The sequence below is a fragment of the Zerene cesonia genome, unplaced genomic scaffold, assembly GCF_012273895.1.
Source record: "Zerene cesonia ecotype Mississippi unplaced genomic scaffold, Zerene_cesonia_1.1 Zces_u002, whole genome shotgun sequence".
NCBI classification, from domain to species: Eukaryota; Metazoa; Arthropoda; class Insecta; order Lepidoptera; family Pieridae; genus Zerene; species Zerene cesonia.
The window spans coordinates 1,637,930-1,655,817 of record NW_024045132.1 but is presented as its reverse complement, the minus strand read 5'-3'; the positions used below and the strand labels follow the sequence as shown (position 1 = coordinate 1,655,817).

At 31.6% G+C, this 17,888-nt stretch overlaps 1 protein-coding gene across 1 annotated transcript in view; it reads left to right on the top strand.

Annotated features, from left to right (window-relative positions):
* The first annotated feature begins 14,505 nt into the window (after window positions 1–14,505).
* Window positions 14,506–17,888, top strand: part of LOC119838285 — a 31,408-nt gene continuing 28,025 nt past the window's right edge. Inside the window, exon 1 of the mRNA XM_038364153.1 lies at window positions 14,506–14,601. Coding sequence (XP_038220081.1) covers window positions 14,506–14,601 — 96 coding nt within the window. The remainder of the gene's footprint in view (window positions 14,602–17,888) is intronic.

Here is a 17,888-nt window from a genome sequence, read left to right as displayed (position 1 = left end):
TCGACATTGGTATTTTATTGTTCCGAGTGTACAATTTGTCACGATGAAGAATATAGGTATTTCTATATTTCAATAAATATTCATATGTGAATAACGTCTGATGCCGTGGTGAGCGTTGGTGACTTTCGAAGTAATAGGTAATATTATTGTAGATAGTTGCAAAATATAATGATGATATCTTTATTCTTTTACTTTCAATTAAATGTAAATGGAAAAATGTAATTACATATCCGATCGAAAAAATTAAGAATAACTACAAAATTTAAATGCATGTAAGATAACCAATAAAATGATAAATTAGAATAGTCTGAATCGCATTGATCGACACGTGAAATATTAAATATAAAATAATAGTAAAACATTTCGTATAAGTATAAATTCAAAAATGTATCCTTTGCCTATGTATAACTAGCTCAGTTCAAGTAAAAGCTTTCTGAAAAAACTAAAAATTATGACTGAAATATAATTCTTGCTCCATATCATTATATTGTGACACGTTATAAAAAACGTGATGAGAATAATTGTATGTTCGTCTATTGTAACCCTAATCCAGTAGTAACATGGGGTTGCGAGCTTACTGCAATCAAATATCTTGCAGCCCCCGCGTGAACACGTGATGAATATGGTTGCAGTTATTTATCGCACAAACAAAAACCAACCTAGCCGTCAGTTGTTAAAGTATAAAATTCATTAGCAATATATTGACAGGATAGTTGAGAAAACAATGCATTATTAAATGGACTCTGTTGCAAGGCCACAGTGTACAAATTGGTCCAGATGTGAAGGACGAATCGTTCCCTAATGCGCAGCCGCGGCACGTATCCGAACGTCACGCAAGCGTTAATCTAGCCCCTACTCAGTGTCCATTTTGTATTATCACGTCTTCCTCATAAACAAATTTACTTTTTATATCTCAGTATATCTTAGAGTCCACGTAAATCTATTAAGTCAGTCAATTTAATCACCGTTAATTCAGAAATCTTTACACATGTTAAATTGAATTGTATGCGATGATATCTCGATGTTATCAAAGGAGAACAAATGGTTATACTGGTCCATGCGAAGCTAGCTTCAGATTGCTAGTCGGTTTGTTTATGTATTGAAAGACAACAGATAGTGTAGCCGGCTTCGTGTAAGACTCGATCTCGCGTTCATACCGGACATGAGTATAAAGTGAAGTGTAGTAGAGCGACTGTATCATCATCTGGACTTTTAATCAAACGAAAGAAAATACACTCACAGCCTAAATACGAATAATAATATCATTTAAGTGAAGTGGTTTTCAGGAATACTATCACAGGCAATTAGGTACGTAATTTAATAATATGGATATTTACAATAAATTCAAGTCTTATTATGTAAAACTCACTCTGTAAAACCTTTAAACTTTTTCTATAATTTACTGATATTATACAATAATTTTTGGACACTTTTAATTGTCTTTTTTTACTTACTACTATTATTTTGTGAACAAAAAGAATAAGATGGTCCTTTGAAATACGCGTATTTTATTATACGTAGCGTACCTATTATCTTAATTGACCATGTAAATTGTTTTAATAGTTGGACTAATTAATAGATAGGAATAATAGGCAGAAGTAATTATTTATTAGCTTGAACTCATATGGGAAACATTTTACTCTAAAACAGGGTCTTAATACTAATGAAGAATATCAATTATAAATGGTAGTCACGAAACAAATAATAATATTCCAATGGACATTTTTAATTTTTAAATTTTGGAGATACGTATTTAGGTAGGCAAGTGCAAAAGTTTTTTCTACAATCGTTTTTTTTTTAACATTTATTACCCATCTGTTCTCTTAGTTCCTATGGGAACTATCAATTATAATGCCCATAAGTACTAAACGATCCTAGAGTCTAGACAAAAAATATTAAGACAAGTTAAAGTATAGTTTGTTGGCTTCGAGTTTTGCGCCGATTACCGTCAATTCTTTTTAATTAATCTTAATTACAGCGACTCTCGTTGTTTCGTTGAAACGTCTCGAGAACTTACTAATTGCAAATCGCAACTATGTATTAGTCAGTTTGTACCTGCCAAGCTCCAGTTACCAATTGCAATAGAAGTAGCTGGTACCTACCTATTATTTGTTTGTAAATGGCGTCAGATTCAATCTAATCGAAAAAAGTATTTTATTCAATCTCACCTCAAATAGGTACATAAGTAAAAGGCAGACGTTACTTTGCAATAATAAAGATATGTGCGAAGGTTGTGTGTAAATTGAAACTTTATAAGCACGAGAACCTTCGGTATTAAACGAAACGGTATTTTTTACTCCATCTAATTGTTTAAGTACATAGTAGTAGCAAATCCATGCGATAATTTTTCTAAATTTCATTATCTTTTCAATAACTATCACGCTGAAATCGACCCATAAATTAAATTTAAAAAATAATGAAAAAAAAAAAAAAATAAAATAAAAAAATTCACCAATAGAACGCTGGTCCGATGGATTAATTTGAAATTATATAAATATAATGTTATAATTTTATTCTTGCGAGAGAGTAGTCTCAGATATGTTTGCCTGCTTATATGAATAATCCAGTTAAATTATTACCTTTACGAAACCCAACCTTGACAAACTCCACCCTCATTAAGTGGGGGTAGTTACTAACAAGACCATCGCATTTCATTCGAAAAGTTGAAAATATATTGAAGCTCATGTTTCTTGTTTGATGTAAACTGATTGCAATGCTCACTTCAATTTAACCGTGTTGTTTTCACGTTTTTTTAGTCATGCTTCCTGCTGTTAAGACAATTAGAGAAATGAATTAATTTTCTAATGTTAAGGGGTAAGTGTAGTGTATTTACATTAATATAATTTATCTACCCACATACACTTTTCCTTAAACATGCTCCCCCAAACATAACTTTGTATACATTTAATGTGATTTATTAAAAAAGAACTTTCGTAATTCCGATTTTATGAGATTAAACAATTTTCTAACTGCCTACAAGCCGATATTTATTACTAATACTAACCTTCGCGCTTCGCGAATTTTATAAACAGTTTATGGTAAAAATAGGTCAAAGCTTTACAGCATGTATTGATGGTGAGATATAAAAATATTCACGGAAAATTGCCTTTTTACGCCGGCCGATTTGTGTACCATGCACGGGCATAGAAATTCATAGATATATCCATTTCAAATTGAAATTTACTAAGAGATCTCGATAAGTAGGGTCCGATGGAATGGCTTTACGATCTGGCAAAGACCTCTTATCTATCGCTGACCCAACCCTTTTCACAGTCTTTGGATACTATTGGATATGGCTCTATAATATATAATCGTTATAGGATTTAAAAAACTTGGAAGTAACCATCTTTTTAGCTTAGATTTATGTAATAACATTATATGTTAGAAATAGTCTACATTCATTACAAAAATCTTAACTTGATTGTTGGTGCAATATTGTATAGAAGGTATTGTATTAATAAAACGTAGAAAAATGTTACTAATAAAGGTAACTTAAGTAATAACCTACCTGCATTTGTAGAGTTCAGTGACCATTCTATTAACGAGGCGTTATACAAGGGGTCTTTGAGTGCTTCGAGGTTGCCAGATCACAACGGAATTATGGCATCTGTTAGCAATTATGATCGTAATTACAATCGATCTTACTGTTTCCCGCGTGTGTCGTAACAAGAACATTTGTGCGTGGAATGGAGGATTTGTGGTTAGCGAGGAGATGATTGCTATTGCATAGATAATACAATGAAACAACAGCATTGTTGGGAGTAAATTCAAGTATTTTTGTTCTTTATAATTAAAAGCTTGCCGCACGTCCCAGGAATGATGCAGCACTTACGAATAATGCAGCTTTCGAATGGTGGAAAGATTTATAATCGGTACAGTAGTTTTTACACAGCAATAGTTTATGTGTGAAAATGTTTCCATTTTATAATATAAGTTTAAATTGCTCTTCCAAGGAAATTGAGAACTATGTATTTAAAGAAGTTTTTCGCTCGCGCTTCGCTCGTGTACTCAATCAAAGGAAATATCCACAGGAATAAAATGTATCATCGATATAAAAGTAAGCCTATCCTATCCAGTCTCCTCACATAAATTATATCATAAACTGAAACAAACAAACCAACTTTCGTATATAATAGAAAACGTGATAAATTTAATGTAAGTACGTATTTGGGCGGGCAAGCTTAAAGTCGTTATTATCTGGACGAGATGAATAATAACTTTTTACATCGCACGCGGAAACCCTGCAATGAAGTATGTGAGCAATTTGAGTAGAATATGCAGTTACTCGCTTGACGGCTATTAATTCATAGGCGTAGCGCCAGTTGGCGGGCCATTTTGTAAGCTTTTGTCCCCGAACGGTGTAATGAAAGTATTATGTTAATACCGTTTTATAGAATATAGAGGTAAACATTTTTGGAAATAATGACCTATGTTTCTAAATTTAGAAGGAGGATATTTAAATGGGACTATTGATATTGTTATTCTTATGGATATTCTTTTTAATGATTTGTGAACGATGGTTCATCGCTTGACTGTCTGGTTGTTTTGGTTTTATAATTCTTAATTTCTTGTTAAATATTAAACGCCTGCTTAAATTTGAAGACATTTTTAAAATGGTCTACCTATATATGTTCATATGGATCAGTGAATTTGCACTGTGATCCTAATTTAAGTTTCGTGGTAATTAATTAGTCATTTTTATCCAAGATAATATGTTTATATTTAAAACTACAGATAGAGAAACATTAAGATATAGACTTTAAACAGTGTTATCATATTTGTTGATATTATTTTCATATACCTACATTGATACAAATTTAAAATGGTGGCTGAATTGTCGGTACCTGAACCATAAGCCTTGCTAAATGAATGGTGTTTCGAATGTAGGTGAACTTTTATAAACAACTTTAACTTCATTAGAAAACTCCGGGGTTTATTGATGAGACTTTGTCCAATGTTATTTAGTTTCAGTTGTGACGGAGGTATGAGGGAATTATTTTCAGTACAAATTTAAGACGGTTTGAACTACGGATGTTTATACGCCACAGGCAACTAATCCATGCAGATTGACCTAATTTACAATTCCATATGGACGCCGGTATACGCATTCTTTGTGATACGCGTTCAAATATCATGAACGAATTTCCTAAAGATTTTGGTATATTTGTGTTGTTTTTTATAGTTTTTTGTTGAACTGTGATTTAGCAGTTCTGGAAATTAAAGATATAGTACATATATGAATATGGTCATGATAATATTTGTGTAAACAAAACTTATATCTGTTTGAGTTGCACAGGCAAAACAGTTACAAAAAATCAGTCCTATTGAATTTATTATAAAAGAGTCTATTTATAAATGTGTTTCCTTACGTCATTAAATGTTTAATTATGATTCTCTATCGACTCATTAAAGGTTAGAAGGAGGTGGACGTGCACAGTAAATTTCTTTTGAATTACGGCAAAAACTAGGAGGATAAACCAAGTCCCTAAATAGATCCCTTGCAGGGTCATTAGGTAAGTAGTTGGAAGCAATAAAATTCCTAGAAAACCCCGTCGGCTATTGCGAGAACTACGGGAATTGTGCTCATTGTCCCAGAATTACTACTGAAATCAAACTCTAGGCGTTTTGTTCAGGCGCCTTACGAGACCCAAGGGTCGCATGCTTTAAATATTGCCAACAGCCCAACAATACATTAAGACCGAAAGGATCAGAATGGTTTGTTTAATTGAGACGACGGCCATTTAAGCTTGGCTCTTATACAAACAATGCATACAAATAATAAAGATCATTGTATTAATAAAGTGCTAGTATCGACTTACTCGCAATTATGCTATGATTGAGGTCTGTGAAAACACTCTGAATATTACAATAACCGAAAACATCGATAAATAAATCAACGGTTATGTTAGTAAGTGTCCCTTACACGTCAATATTAAAATGATCTTCAGCTCCTTTTTAAGACAAACCTAACTACTACTAAAATTGAACTAACGTTGTGGAATTATAATAATTGATTTTCATATCTTCGTTACAAACTCGCTATCCGTTGCACAGAACATTCACTAAACAATGTTATGAAAGCGTAATTAGAATTTCTCACGTTACTAGTCTTTAAAGTCAGCTAAAAAAGGGTATTTAATTAATATGAGTACTTTTTTCATCTAGCTATGGAGTAGTAGATGCTTCAGTAATAGTATTTTCTTGTGTTTGATTTTACGCGAAGTTAATAATGTAATGATAAATAAATCGCGTTTAAAATCCGTAAAAAAGTCTTTAATCTCTAAAAGCTTCAGTAATGTTGATTTATTTGGATCGAATTTTATGATGTAACATTATTAGTCAAAACATGTTCCGTTTAAAGGACATTTCATAGCGATCACTATTATAAGATTTATATATATGTATATACTAAGCGACATATTATAAGAAAAATTAATTGTGAAATGAACACAACTTTTTTTATAACAAAATATTAAATTTAAAAACAATCCTTCAATTATACTTCCAGCGCACAGAGTATGCACATTTCTTACTTTAATTGTAGAGATTTTAAAAGAAAAGAGATCCTTATTCCTCGTTGAGTGGGTCTAAGTGTTCTTCGAAGGTTCTACGAGGTCATTAGAAATAAAGTGCATAATTTCAAATGCATAAAATGTATTTTTTTTATATTATTTAAATGTATTTGTTTCATTCCATTGGTGAAACAAATAAGAATGTTGAAATCAATGTCTCCCTTTTTGTACTTGTTACAGGTGCTTTGCGATCTTTAAGCAAAATGTAATCTCCAATTAATTTCGTAGTTATTTATAGCTGTAGAAATAAAAACATAAACGCTTTTCGCCTACGTTTGTTTTCTAGTAGCGATGAACAAATCAGGTGTACCTTAGTTTAGAAGAATATATACTTAATTTCAGTAAACAATAATTATATATTGTATATATTACAACAACCTCCAATGTCACATGGAAAATAAACATTGTCGTGTTGGCTGAAACAAAATAATTCTTTATAGAATATACGCCAGTAGGTCATACAAAACGATCGGTGTACTAAAACGTTACATACGTAATGCTGCTGTTATATTTAACCTTCGATTAACGAAATGTTCCATGAGTCAGCTTATGCTATTAAAAGCCAGCAACATCTTTGCACCGACTTCTTGGCGTAGACCGACTGAAATAAACCAATCAATCACTGGACATGGATTCCTGCAATTTATTATATAATCGTTATTTAACAATGATTGTAAGACTTATAAATATTATTTGTATCGTTTCATATTCCTACTAAATGTATTTTTAATACGAAGTAGTAAAATTAAAAAATGAAGTGAAGTGCTGAAGATATATTGATATCAAGCTTGATTTAATTACCAAATGGTGTAACTATTAAATAATAAACCACATTACTGAATTCAAAAAGAAAATTGAAATATTTTTTTTTTTGGAACCATCAATCAGATATAGCGATCAATTTGCTTTTTTATGGAAACTTAAAATAGCAACGTACATTTTTGTAAACAGGTATTATGCAGGAATTTGGTAATTTAGTAAATCGTTTTAAAACACACAGTTGAAATAAAGAATGGAAATTAAAAATAAGAAACAAAACTAAAAAAGAATTAAATAACAATTTAATAATGAATGCGTTATTGTGGATAACACTTAGGAAATCTGTGGCATGACGCAGCACTGATTTTCAAAAAAAAAAAAAAATTAATGAAGAGTAGATATTTATACATAAATCTATTATCTTGAATTTATTTTGTTAAGAAATCTGCAGTAGGTATTTACCTTCAGTATAGTTACGTACTAGTATGCGTAGAGTTTGGCCGTTGTAATAATATTAACGCCTTTTTTAAACTTCTGAATATCCCCTCTAATATTAAAAACGCGAAAATAACTCTGTCAGGTAACTATCTGTCTCTTTTTGATGCGCAAACGACTGAATCGACTTGGGTGAAATTTAATACTTATAAGAGTTAGTTTTTATCCCGGAAATCCCACGTGAACGTTCCCGTGGAATATTCAGGGAAAACCGGACTCCGGTCTATTTTCCTATGAATGCGCGGGCGAAGTCACGGGCATAATTTATATGAAACGAAATTATTCATTCATAGACTGTTCCTCTATTACATATACTCAGAATAGGTTTCATATTTATGGGTTGCAACACGTTGTTTCTAAATTCGAGGGTAAAAATTTGCTTTGAAACTCGACCATAGCTATAAAACTAAAAAATAGCAGGGAAAGGCTTGAATGTTGATCAAAGAGCAGTTGGTTTTGATACAGGCATAGAAAGAAATCGATAGATTCGCGAAAATATTGCACGATACAAAACCTAACACGCGGATTTTTAAATAAACGGTACAATATTGCGTCCATCTGAGAGCTATAGGTTACGTTTTAAGGTTAACCCAGTTATTGCTTCATATTTTTAGTAATTGTTACAAATTAAATAAGACGTTCAATAGGCATTAATGTACATATATACCTTGATGCTTATTTAAAGTCAAGAGGGAAAAAATTACCTGTTTTAATTTAAATAATTACTATTTGATTATTTTTAAAGAACTATCAGAAGCGACTTGAGGTATTTTTGTATGTAAAAATAAATATAGATCAGTAATGTAATATCTGGTTTGTACCGTCACGTCTCACCTTTGCGTTTGTATCTGACGTCTTCATTTTTATACTTACTAAATCTAAGCGAGAGCGAAAGCCCAAACACATTAATTTTTTAACAGATGTCGTGATGTAATATACATATACCTACTGATTGCGATAATTACGTAATAATATAATTTGAAATAAATTAATTGGCATTTAATTTAATCATTGGCAAATAATAATATATAAAGATTACTTTTTGTGCACTTTATGTATTTTTAAGTCTATTTTAGTACAGTAAAACGGTTCGCTTTACTGTAGGTATTATTTCTTTGCACTTGATTTTTTTTTAGATATTGTGAAATGTGACAATAATTTAATTTTTTGACGTGACAACGTCTTAAATTAGGTTACGGCACGGAGGCACTCATGAAAAAGTGTAACGCCCGGTAACGTTACGATGAGTCACCGAACTATGATCGGTCCGCCGCGCGCGCAGCACTAGAGAATTAGGCGCATTGAATCGGCGCGTGCTTGTGTCTCTGTCTCTGTCTTTTTAGTAAACAAAATATATTTTCTATAGTTAAAATTTGTGCAATTCTTATTTTCATTCAATTCCTTGTTCCTATTGTGCAATTTAATAATATTCATATCAATAAATATTCTACCGAGAAAAAGACGTTGTCACGTAAAATCTTCGCCCGTAAAACCGACTTTACAGGCAACCATTTTTTTTTATTTCTGTAAAACTACCTTCTCTTGTGTATTTCTTTAGCTGAAAATTTAAAAATACATAAAAAAATACACAGCTTTTAATTATTGGCAGCAATAGTTTCCTATACCTCGTTATACGAGCATGCGTTTCACAATATTATCCGAGAACCGAAACGATTAACAAATTTGAAAAAAGAACGAAGAACAAACCAGGGTTTATGTCATAGATACTCTGTTTTAATTTGATGTATATGCAATTGTGTATGCATATAAAACTGATTGTGTTACGAATGTATTATAAATTATTACGTGCAATGTCTGAATTTGAAAGCTCACAATACGGCTTTACATGGCTTTATCAAGAGACGCACTTATATGGTAAAGGTAGAGGGTCTAATACAAATGTCACTCGCAAGAGTCGAAAGCTTCCGTTACCTTGATGTCATTTCATTTACGGCATGTTTGCGATTGTACAATCTTACGAAACAAGCTGTAGCGGGAAATTTCACGTGAATTCTTTATACCTATAGGCTGTGTTAGATGAGAAACATATTTATAGACACAAATTTATTAAACGCAGGCCGTTTCAGGGAATTTGTAATTTTTGCATTCCTTTTAACATTTGGAAGGGATATAAGATAAAATAAATAAATTTCATTTTGAGCTCACAAAATTACTTCAGACACATATAACACCGCTTATTTTAGTTTGTTTAATTTCTTACTGTGTAGGCACTGAACTATTATATTATGCCTTAACAATGTTGTTATATTGAATAACTTCAATAAAAATTGCATATTAAAATGCTTCGAGAAGAAGTTCGATACGATTTATTGGAGTTATTATATGGATAATTCACTATAGAAGAACTATAAGCTGTGCACCTGCTCAGTGATTAATTTATCCGCCGGTTGAATAGTTTATACGAGTATATACTATATAGTATATACCCACTAGTTTTGGGGGAAATTAATTTGGACAATTCATCACACTGCAAACTGCTAAATGTTATGTTTATATAAGGTTGTTTCTTCATGTTGTCACTATAGGGAATGCTGGGGTATTGGTATTTAATATACATATATTTTTGGATATTCGTTTAGGTTCTATATAGTTAATACATACATTAATAGTTTTAAGGTTTAATGAAGGGTTTAGTTTTTTTTTTAGCTGAGTTTGGCCAAATAATAAAGAAGCAAGAATTTTGTCGATATTTTATATGTTCATTTACTTCTAAGTATATTGGGATGTTTCACAAAACTTTAAAATTTTAGCCCAGACAATATAGAATCATTGATTGCGAGCTGTCTTTCCTGTTATATGCCAAAAGGGAATTTAAATGATTGTTACAACTGTTTGAAGATCATTTACCTAAGAAAAATCATTTTGAGAAACCACTAGATACAGGGGGATATCTGTAAAAAATATTGATTGATACTTGATTCGCAACCCTAGTCAGTAGGTAATGCATATAAAAATATTTCCCGCAATTTGAGATAATATTGTGTTGACATATATCAGCAACTAAATACCATTCATGATTCATGTAAATAATATGATATGCCTACACAATTACCCAATCTGAAACAAAACGCATTAACTACGCATTACGCGCTGTCACAAACGCCAGTAACGTGTATGAACTTTAAAAATAAACACAATTTATCGCTGACGAAATAAAACAACATTTAGGTACACACACATATACATTTGGACCATGTGCGGTTACATTATCGAGTTCGCCCCCGGCTGAAACGTATTTAAACATAACTACCATAATATACATGCGATTAAATATCAGTTACTGTCTACCCGTGGACCGGTATCATTTCAATATTTTTTTACGAGTTCCGATTCTGAAAGAGTCAATACTTCACCACGTTCATTCACTTTTCGTACACGTTGAAAAAGCTTACTTATTTTTGTTTTAAGTCAAAGCATTTTCTAGTTATTTTTTATGTTTTTTAGCTCTGGCAACTTCATTGTTGTTATATGAATGTCGCAAGTAAGTGAATCTCAATGTTTGTACATTGAAAAAGTGAAATAATTGAATAAAGTTAATCGTAATACTTTTTTTCAAACTGTTGTCGCTGGCGGCAATTAAGGATTGTCCTTTGTTTCGTTTAATGAAAGAATATGAATGAAAAATATATATCTATTTGTGGTAAAGCTACAGGGTTGGAAATTTTAAAATATCGACATGCGACAATATGGGATATGAATAATCTATAATACATATATATTAATTTTTCTACTAAATTAACACATGTGAAGTTTTTAATTTCAAGATACAAAATCATTCTAAAGCAGTTGATTTGATTGCTATTTGGTATAGGTAGATATTTCACTTATTATATTCATTATATAGTTCACATACAAGGTACTCAAGTTTCACAAGTATTTAAACGAATAAACATTTTCAATTAAAGAATACACATATTCTTGCATTGCACTTTATTTTTTGTGTTTAATATATTGTTAATTAATTGGATAGTAATGAATAAAATTCGTGTCAGACTGTTTTAGGTTCTATTCCTATATATTATGCTGGCGCTCAGCCCTACAGCTTCACCAATGATACACAAAAAGCTTATTACACTCTGGATCATGTACATAACAACGCTAAAAAAAATTGTTGAAATCTGTACAGTTCCAGTTCCGCGATTAACGCGTTCTAACAAACAATATCTTTTGCTTTATCTTATTTGCATAAATTTAATGTCAATTGTTGTTTTAATGCTCACAAATAAGCATTTAACAAGTTCTTATTCAAAGAAATACAAAAAATATGGTTTGAGAGTAACTACTGTAGCATTCCGCCTACCCCTCGTCCCACACTGTCAATTTAGAATAAGATGTTTTTTTACTTCCTTTAAACACACCTACATTTAAAAAGACAAATAATTGTTATATTGAATACCTATATATCATCCTCTATGGGAAATTTATCCATCTATTCCTTCTGTTAAATTGAACTACGAACACTAGATAGAAATATGATAATTATAAATCGTTTATCTAAAAATGTATGTAACGTCAAATTTAAAACAACATTAATAATTATCTGCATTGAACCGAAATGTGAATCTGTTTTTATTATATACATCTAGTTTTTATGTTCTGTGATTGCCCAAAGCTAATGGACTCTTTCAGAATGATATTAAATTTAAATACCATAAAATAACATATTAAATAACTCACATTAACGAGGCTATTATAAGTTTCACACATTTCACGACCACGTTGGCCTTCTGGTTAGATGGTGGTTGAGATCATAAGCTGAAAATACGATAGCTAGTTCGACCTCGTCATAACAAAATATATTGATTTACGATATAAGTATTGAAGACTTTAGATATACAAAGTGAGGTGCAAAACTGGAAATCTGAAATAGTTTATGAAGTGAAATTTCAAGTAGATCAGATCAGAAAGATCTAGTTTTTTGATTCTCCAAATGAATAAAATGGTAATATTGGATGTAAGTTCGCAGTCCAATTTGTGAGTAGGTATATATAGGTTCCTTTGTGGGCGGAAGCACCAAATTTCCGACCGCGACTTCGCCTGCGGATTCAAAGGAAAGAATGGAAAAAATGATGTTTCATTGCGGTATAAATTAGCTCATGTCTAGCCACTCTCTAGCCTTCTATCTCGAAAAAAAAAGTTTGAACAAAACGTATCTACATAACATTTGATATGATCAATATATTATGCTCGAATAGATAGATGGTGTTACCAAATCTTAGTAAAAATCTTCATATATTATGTTTATTATATCGAAAAAGCACAATTATTGAACGCTTTTGTATTTATAATTACAATTTAACGAGGGAAACCGAGATCGAAATTCAATCAAATTACATTTGTTCGGTTTCCTTACTGATAACGGAGAGAAGAAACCCTACAAAATGAAAAGTACACTGAGACAATCATATTGTGTTTCACGGAAAGAATTTCACTATTCTGACTTAAAAACCAGCTTATATTTCCATAGTTGACGTCTCTTTGTTTTCATCTACAAGCTCGTTTCGTTTGATTCGAAAAAGTAGATCAGGTTGATACTTTAAAAACTATTTCTTGGTCATTGTTTTATTACTGTTCATGTTTATAGTGTATACGTGGGCTGCTCGTAAAACTAAATATACCTAATCATTAACTACGCCTGAGTAACTTTTGTGTGATTAATAGAAACACGGATTCCCATTTTCGATAATTTTAGCATTATCGCCTTCTCATAACAAATTTTGCAGCTGACTAAGATATCAACAAAACATTAATGTTATGAAATTAGGTATGTTGAAGAAAGAATTCGACATAACTTGAAGAAAGAAACACACTAACATTATAAATGTGAAAGTTTATTTGTTTTGGTGTTTTTCCGTCAATCAAGGTGACATTACTGAACTGATTTTGATGAAATTTGGTATACAAACACCATATGAGCTGACTTGGGTGTTAGGATAATTTTCATCCCGCTAGCTAAATGCTCCCTTGGGATAAAACAGGAATCTTGACGTCCGTCTAGTACGACATAAATTTGTATTACTTGAAAGTAATTAATGTACAAAGTATTTATGGCTTTTAATTGATTGATTGTGAAAAAATATTTTTAAATAAAATAACGAGATCGAATTTCTTTTATCTCATGATAATTAGCGGTTTAGTAACAATTATAAAAGAAATGAAACACCATACTCAATTGAATAATATAATGACATATTATGAACAGTAAAGTTTATACCTACAAATAAAAAAATAAAATCATTATGATGTTTATATTTTATTTCCGCCCCCCTGTACCTTATATCAATAACCGTATTTGTTGTCATCCTTAGGACATCTGGATCTTTCCAATGCTACACAAATTATATCTATGTGTTTTTAATACACATTGAAATATAGCCTCGCCCTAGCCTACGAAGAGTGCGTCCTTCTTAGAACTATATGATATCATCTATAAAAACGATATATTTGTTTAAAATTGTCTATTTTTGTTGCAGATGGAGGGAGCGTACCGCAGAATATGAAGATGTGCTGTTCATTTTAAAGATGTAGAGTGCTTTGGGCTTCCAGAACATTACCTCATAAGTTTGATGATTATGGAAAATCACAATACATTGACTGTGTAACGTCGAAGTGTGAATTGTGTTGTTGTGAGACTGAGCAATGAACTAAAAATTTTACGATGACGTCGAGGGAGGTGGAGTTAGCGGGTGGCGCGCCGTGGGGTTTTCGAATGCACGGTGGGTGCGATCAAAACCAACCACTGCGGATATCCAGGGTATGTTTCTTGATATTATTTGATATCTGGGAAACGTTTTTGCCTGTTAAGAATTATAAAAATAATGAATCATACCTTTATCAAAGGATTTCATTCATGAATCATTTTTTTAAATCAGTATACAAAGAAGTATGAATAAATAAGTAAAACAAAACGATTTCAAGGTAAAGTCTTGTATATTGTAATCAGTTAAAAATGACGCAAGTCTGTGTATAATATAGTATATCTAGTATTTTGTTATCTGTGCTATGATCTTACTCTATGGTTCTTTCGTTTCATTTCTACAGGGTGTGCTCGTTTCTATTCAATTGTCATAATCGCTGGAGGTCCTACTGATGTTCTCTAAAAGCGACGATATACCTAATACATAGAACAACATAGTTGATGTACATCATGGTTATAAAAAAACTACGACTCCATTATAAAACTTTTATATCAAATTCATAAACGGCAGAGTTATTTTGTTCAGAATAATGTAATAAATAATAACATTGTACCTACTGTTACCATTGTGTCAAATTACCACCTTTCGCTTCCTTTCGTTTCTTTTGCCCCCTTATTCGGGAACGTGGTTTCAGTTTTATTGACTGAATTTTATATTTTTATAAACATAAGATATGATGACAGTATTAGATAAATATAAGGTAGTAAGCGGCCACAATCGAAAGCAACCAATTCCACAAGGAGAAGTAATTCATTATAATGATTATATTAGATACAAAATAAGATTCATCTTACTTGATTCTATAAATATTTTGAAAGGATATTTCATATTTTGTTTCTCGTTTTGCTAATTATGCTATGCAACACCAAACATTGGCCATATTGGTCTATTACAGATAGTAATTATTCATGTTTGTAAATTAACTGCTTGCGAAGTGCATTATTAGGTACACGAGTGGTTTTTGGTTAGGTAATTTAAATAGATTCCAATCGTATCTATATTATTTTATTGTAGCTAAGTATGTTTATTAAATGGCGCGAATTCTTAATTTCATTTTACACTTAATAATATCGTGAATTAAAAAAAATGTGAAATTGTGTTTGTTTATGACAAGGAGAGAGTTTATGATAACCGAGTGATATATTTTTCATGGAAAAAGAAGACAAATCTTTAATTTGGATCAGTCGGGTTTCTATCAGTCATATCAGCATATAGAACGTTAATACGTGTTCCACTTTATATTTTTTAATTATGCATTTTATATGTTTTTTTTTTGTCCAACTTGTCCTATTTCCTTTTCTCTCTTGAATCAACTATTTAGTACAGAACGTCGTTAAAAAGTTTCGAGTTTCCTTTGACTGTTAAACTCAATACGAAGTCCTTTCTTTAGGTCATGAAATCGATCATTTGTGAATAGTGAACGTTAATTATACACTAAAGAAAGTTTACTTAGTTGAATCATTTACAATATATTAAACTAGCGGTCCGCCCCGGCTTCGCCCGTGGTACATATATATGGCCTATAGCCTTCCTCAATAAATGGGCTATCTAACACTGAAAGAATTTTTCAAATCGGACAAGTACTTCCTGAGATTAGTGCGTTCAAACAAACAAACTCTTCATCTTTCTCATATTAGTATATATATATGAAAATGACTATTCATGGTAGTTACCAAATAGTCTTCTACCATAACATATAATCTTCTATCTAATACGGTGATAACGTGCAATATTACATGGACTTTAGTTTCTATACCCATTCCGTGCAACCAATTATTTGAAAATCACTCAAATTGACATAAAAAGAAGGTTTTGTTTGCAAGTATTGTTTGTGGAATGTGGGCGTAATTTGTTAAGTGTATTGCTTTGTTCTTCGTTAAAAGTATAACAATTCGTTTGCACTCCTTGCTGCCATTCGTCTTATTGAAGCTAACTACAACTATAGTATAGCCATAGACATTTTATATAGGTATATGTTCGCAGACTAATAAAAAACGACAGATTTTTAATCTATTTGTAGTTTTTGGCTAGGCTTTAGAAGCTTATAAATTTGATATAAACGCGATAAAAGTATGCAACTCAAACGGGAACTGAAAACTTTTTTATTTCATGTAAACACAAAGTTTTACAAAGTGCTTATGAATACGATTTTTTTATCGATCGAATCGACAATTTGTTTCGAGAATAATCCCCAAGAAGTTCCATGTTACCAATCTAATACTATTTACACAAAATTACAAAAAGTTTTGAAAGCGTTCCAGTGGTTTTTTGGTCACAACGACGAAAATACAAAAATACTAAAAGATTCCTCTTTATAATATTAGTGTAGTATGTATGTAGTTTGTGTGTGTATTATTGTGTGTGTGTGTGTGTGTGTGTGCGTGTGTGTGTAGTGACCATTTACTACCAAACAAATTTTAATTGAGCCTTAAAAGGCCTGATTATTAATATTGATTCCATAGAGATTGATAGACGTACCTGTTAATTTTTACTCACTGAAAATAACATAATAGTTAGCAATATTTGAAGACTCTGTTTAATTGTAAACTTAAAAAATATACATATTGTATACTTTTGCTTTTTTTTTATGTCATAGCGGGCAACTGAGCTGGTGGTTCGCCTGATGGTAAACGATTACCACCGCCCATGAACATTCGCAAAGGTAGTGCCTCTGCGAATGCGCTGCCCGCTTTTAGTGGGTAAGGGAAAAGGAACGGATTCATGACAGGAAAGAAGGAATGAACTGGGACGGGTGAGGAAAAGGAAATAGGCCTCCGGCTTTATCTTATTATACTTTTGCTTGTTATCGATGACTATTTTAAGAAGGAAAATTGATACATCAATTTTCTTGAATTCCCTACAGAGAAGCAACTACATTAAATAGATTGTTACCAGTACGACGAACTTCACATATCTTGGTGCAAGTTCGTAACTTGATAGTCAATTGTGGAAGATAATCGGTTTAAACAATTTAAACTATCCTGATATTACTTGAAGTGAAATGGATTATATTTAGATTTATCTCGTGTTTTTAAACATGAAATCATCTGTTTTATATTATCTCTTCGTAAATTTCTTTTTTATATAAAACATACTTGATACAACTTTGTATATTTTATTACTATTTTGTTAAATATGCTTACGTTCTTCATCAGCCCATATATGTTTCCACTGCTGGGGCACAGGCCTCCTAAGAGGATTCAGGGCATAATCCACCACTCTGGCCCAGTGCGGGTTCGCAGATATCACATGTCGTCGGACTTTTGATTCATCGTCATGCCGGTTTCCTCACGATGTTTTCCTTCACCATTTCGAGAAATGATGATGTTATCCACATCCGCAA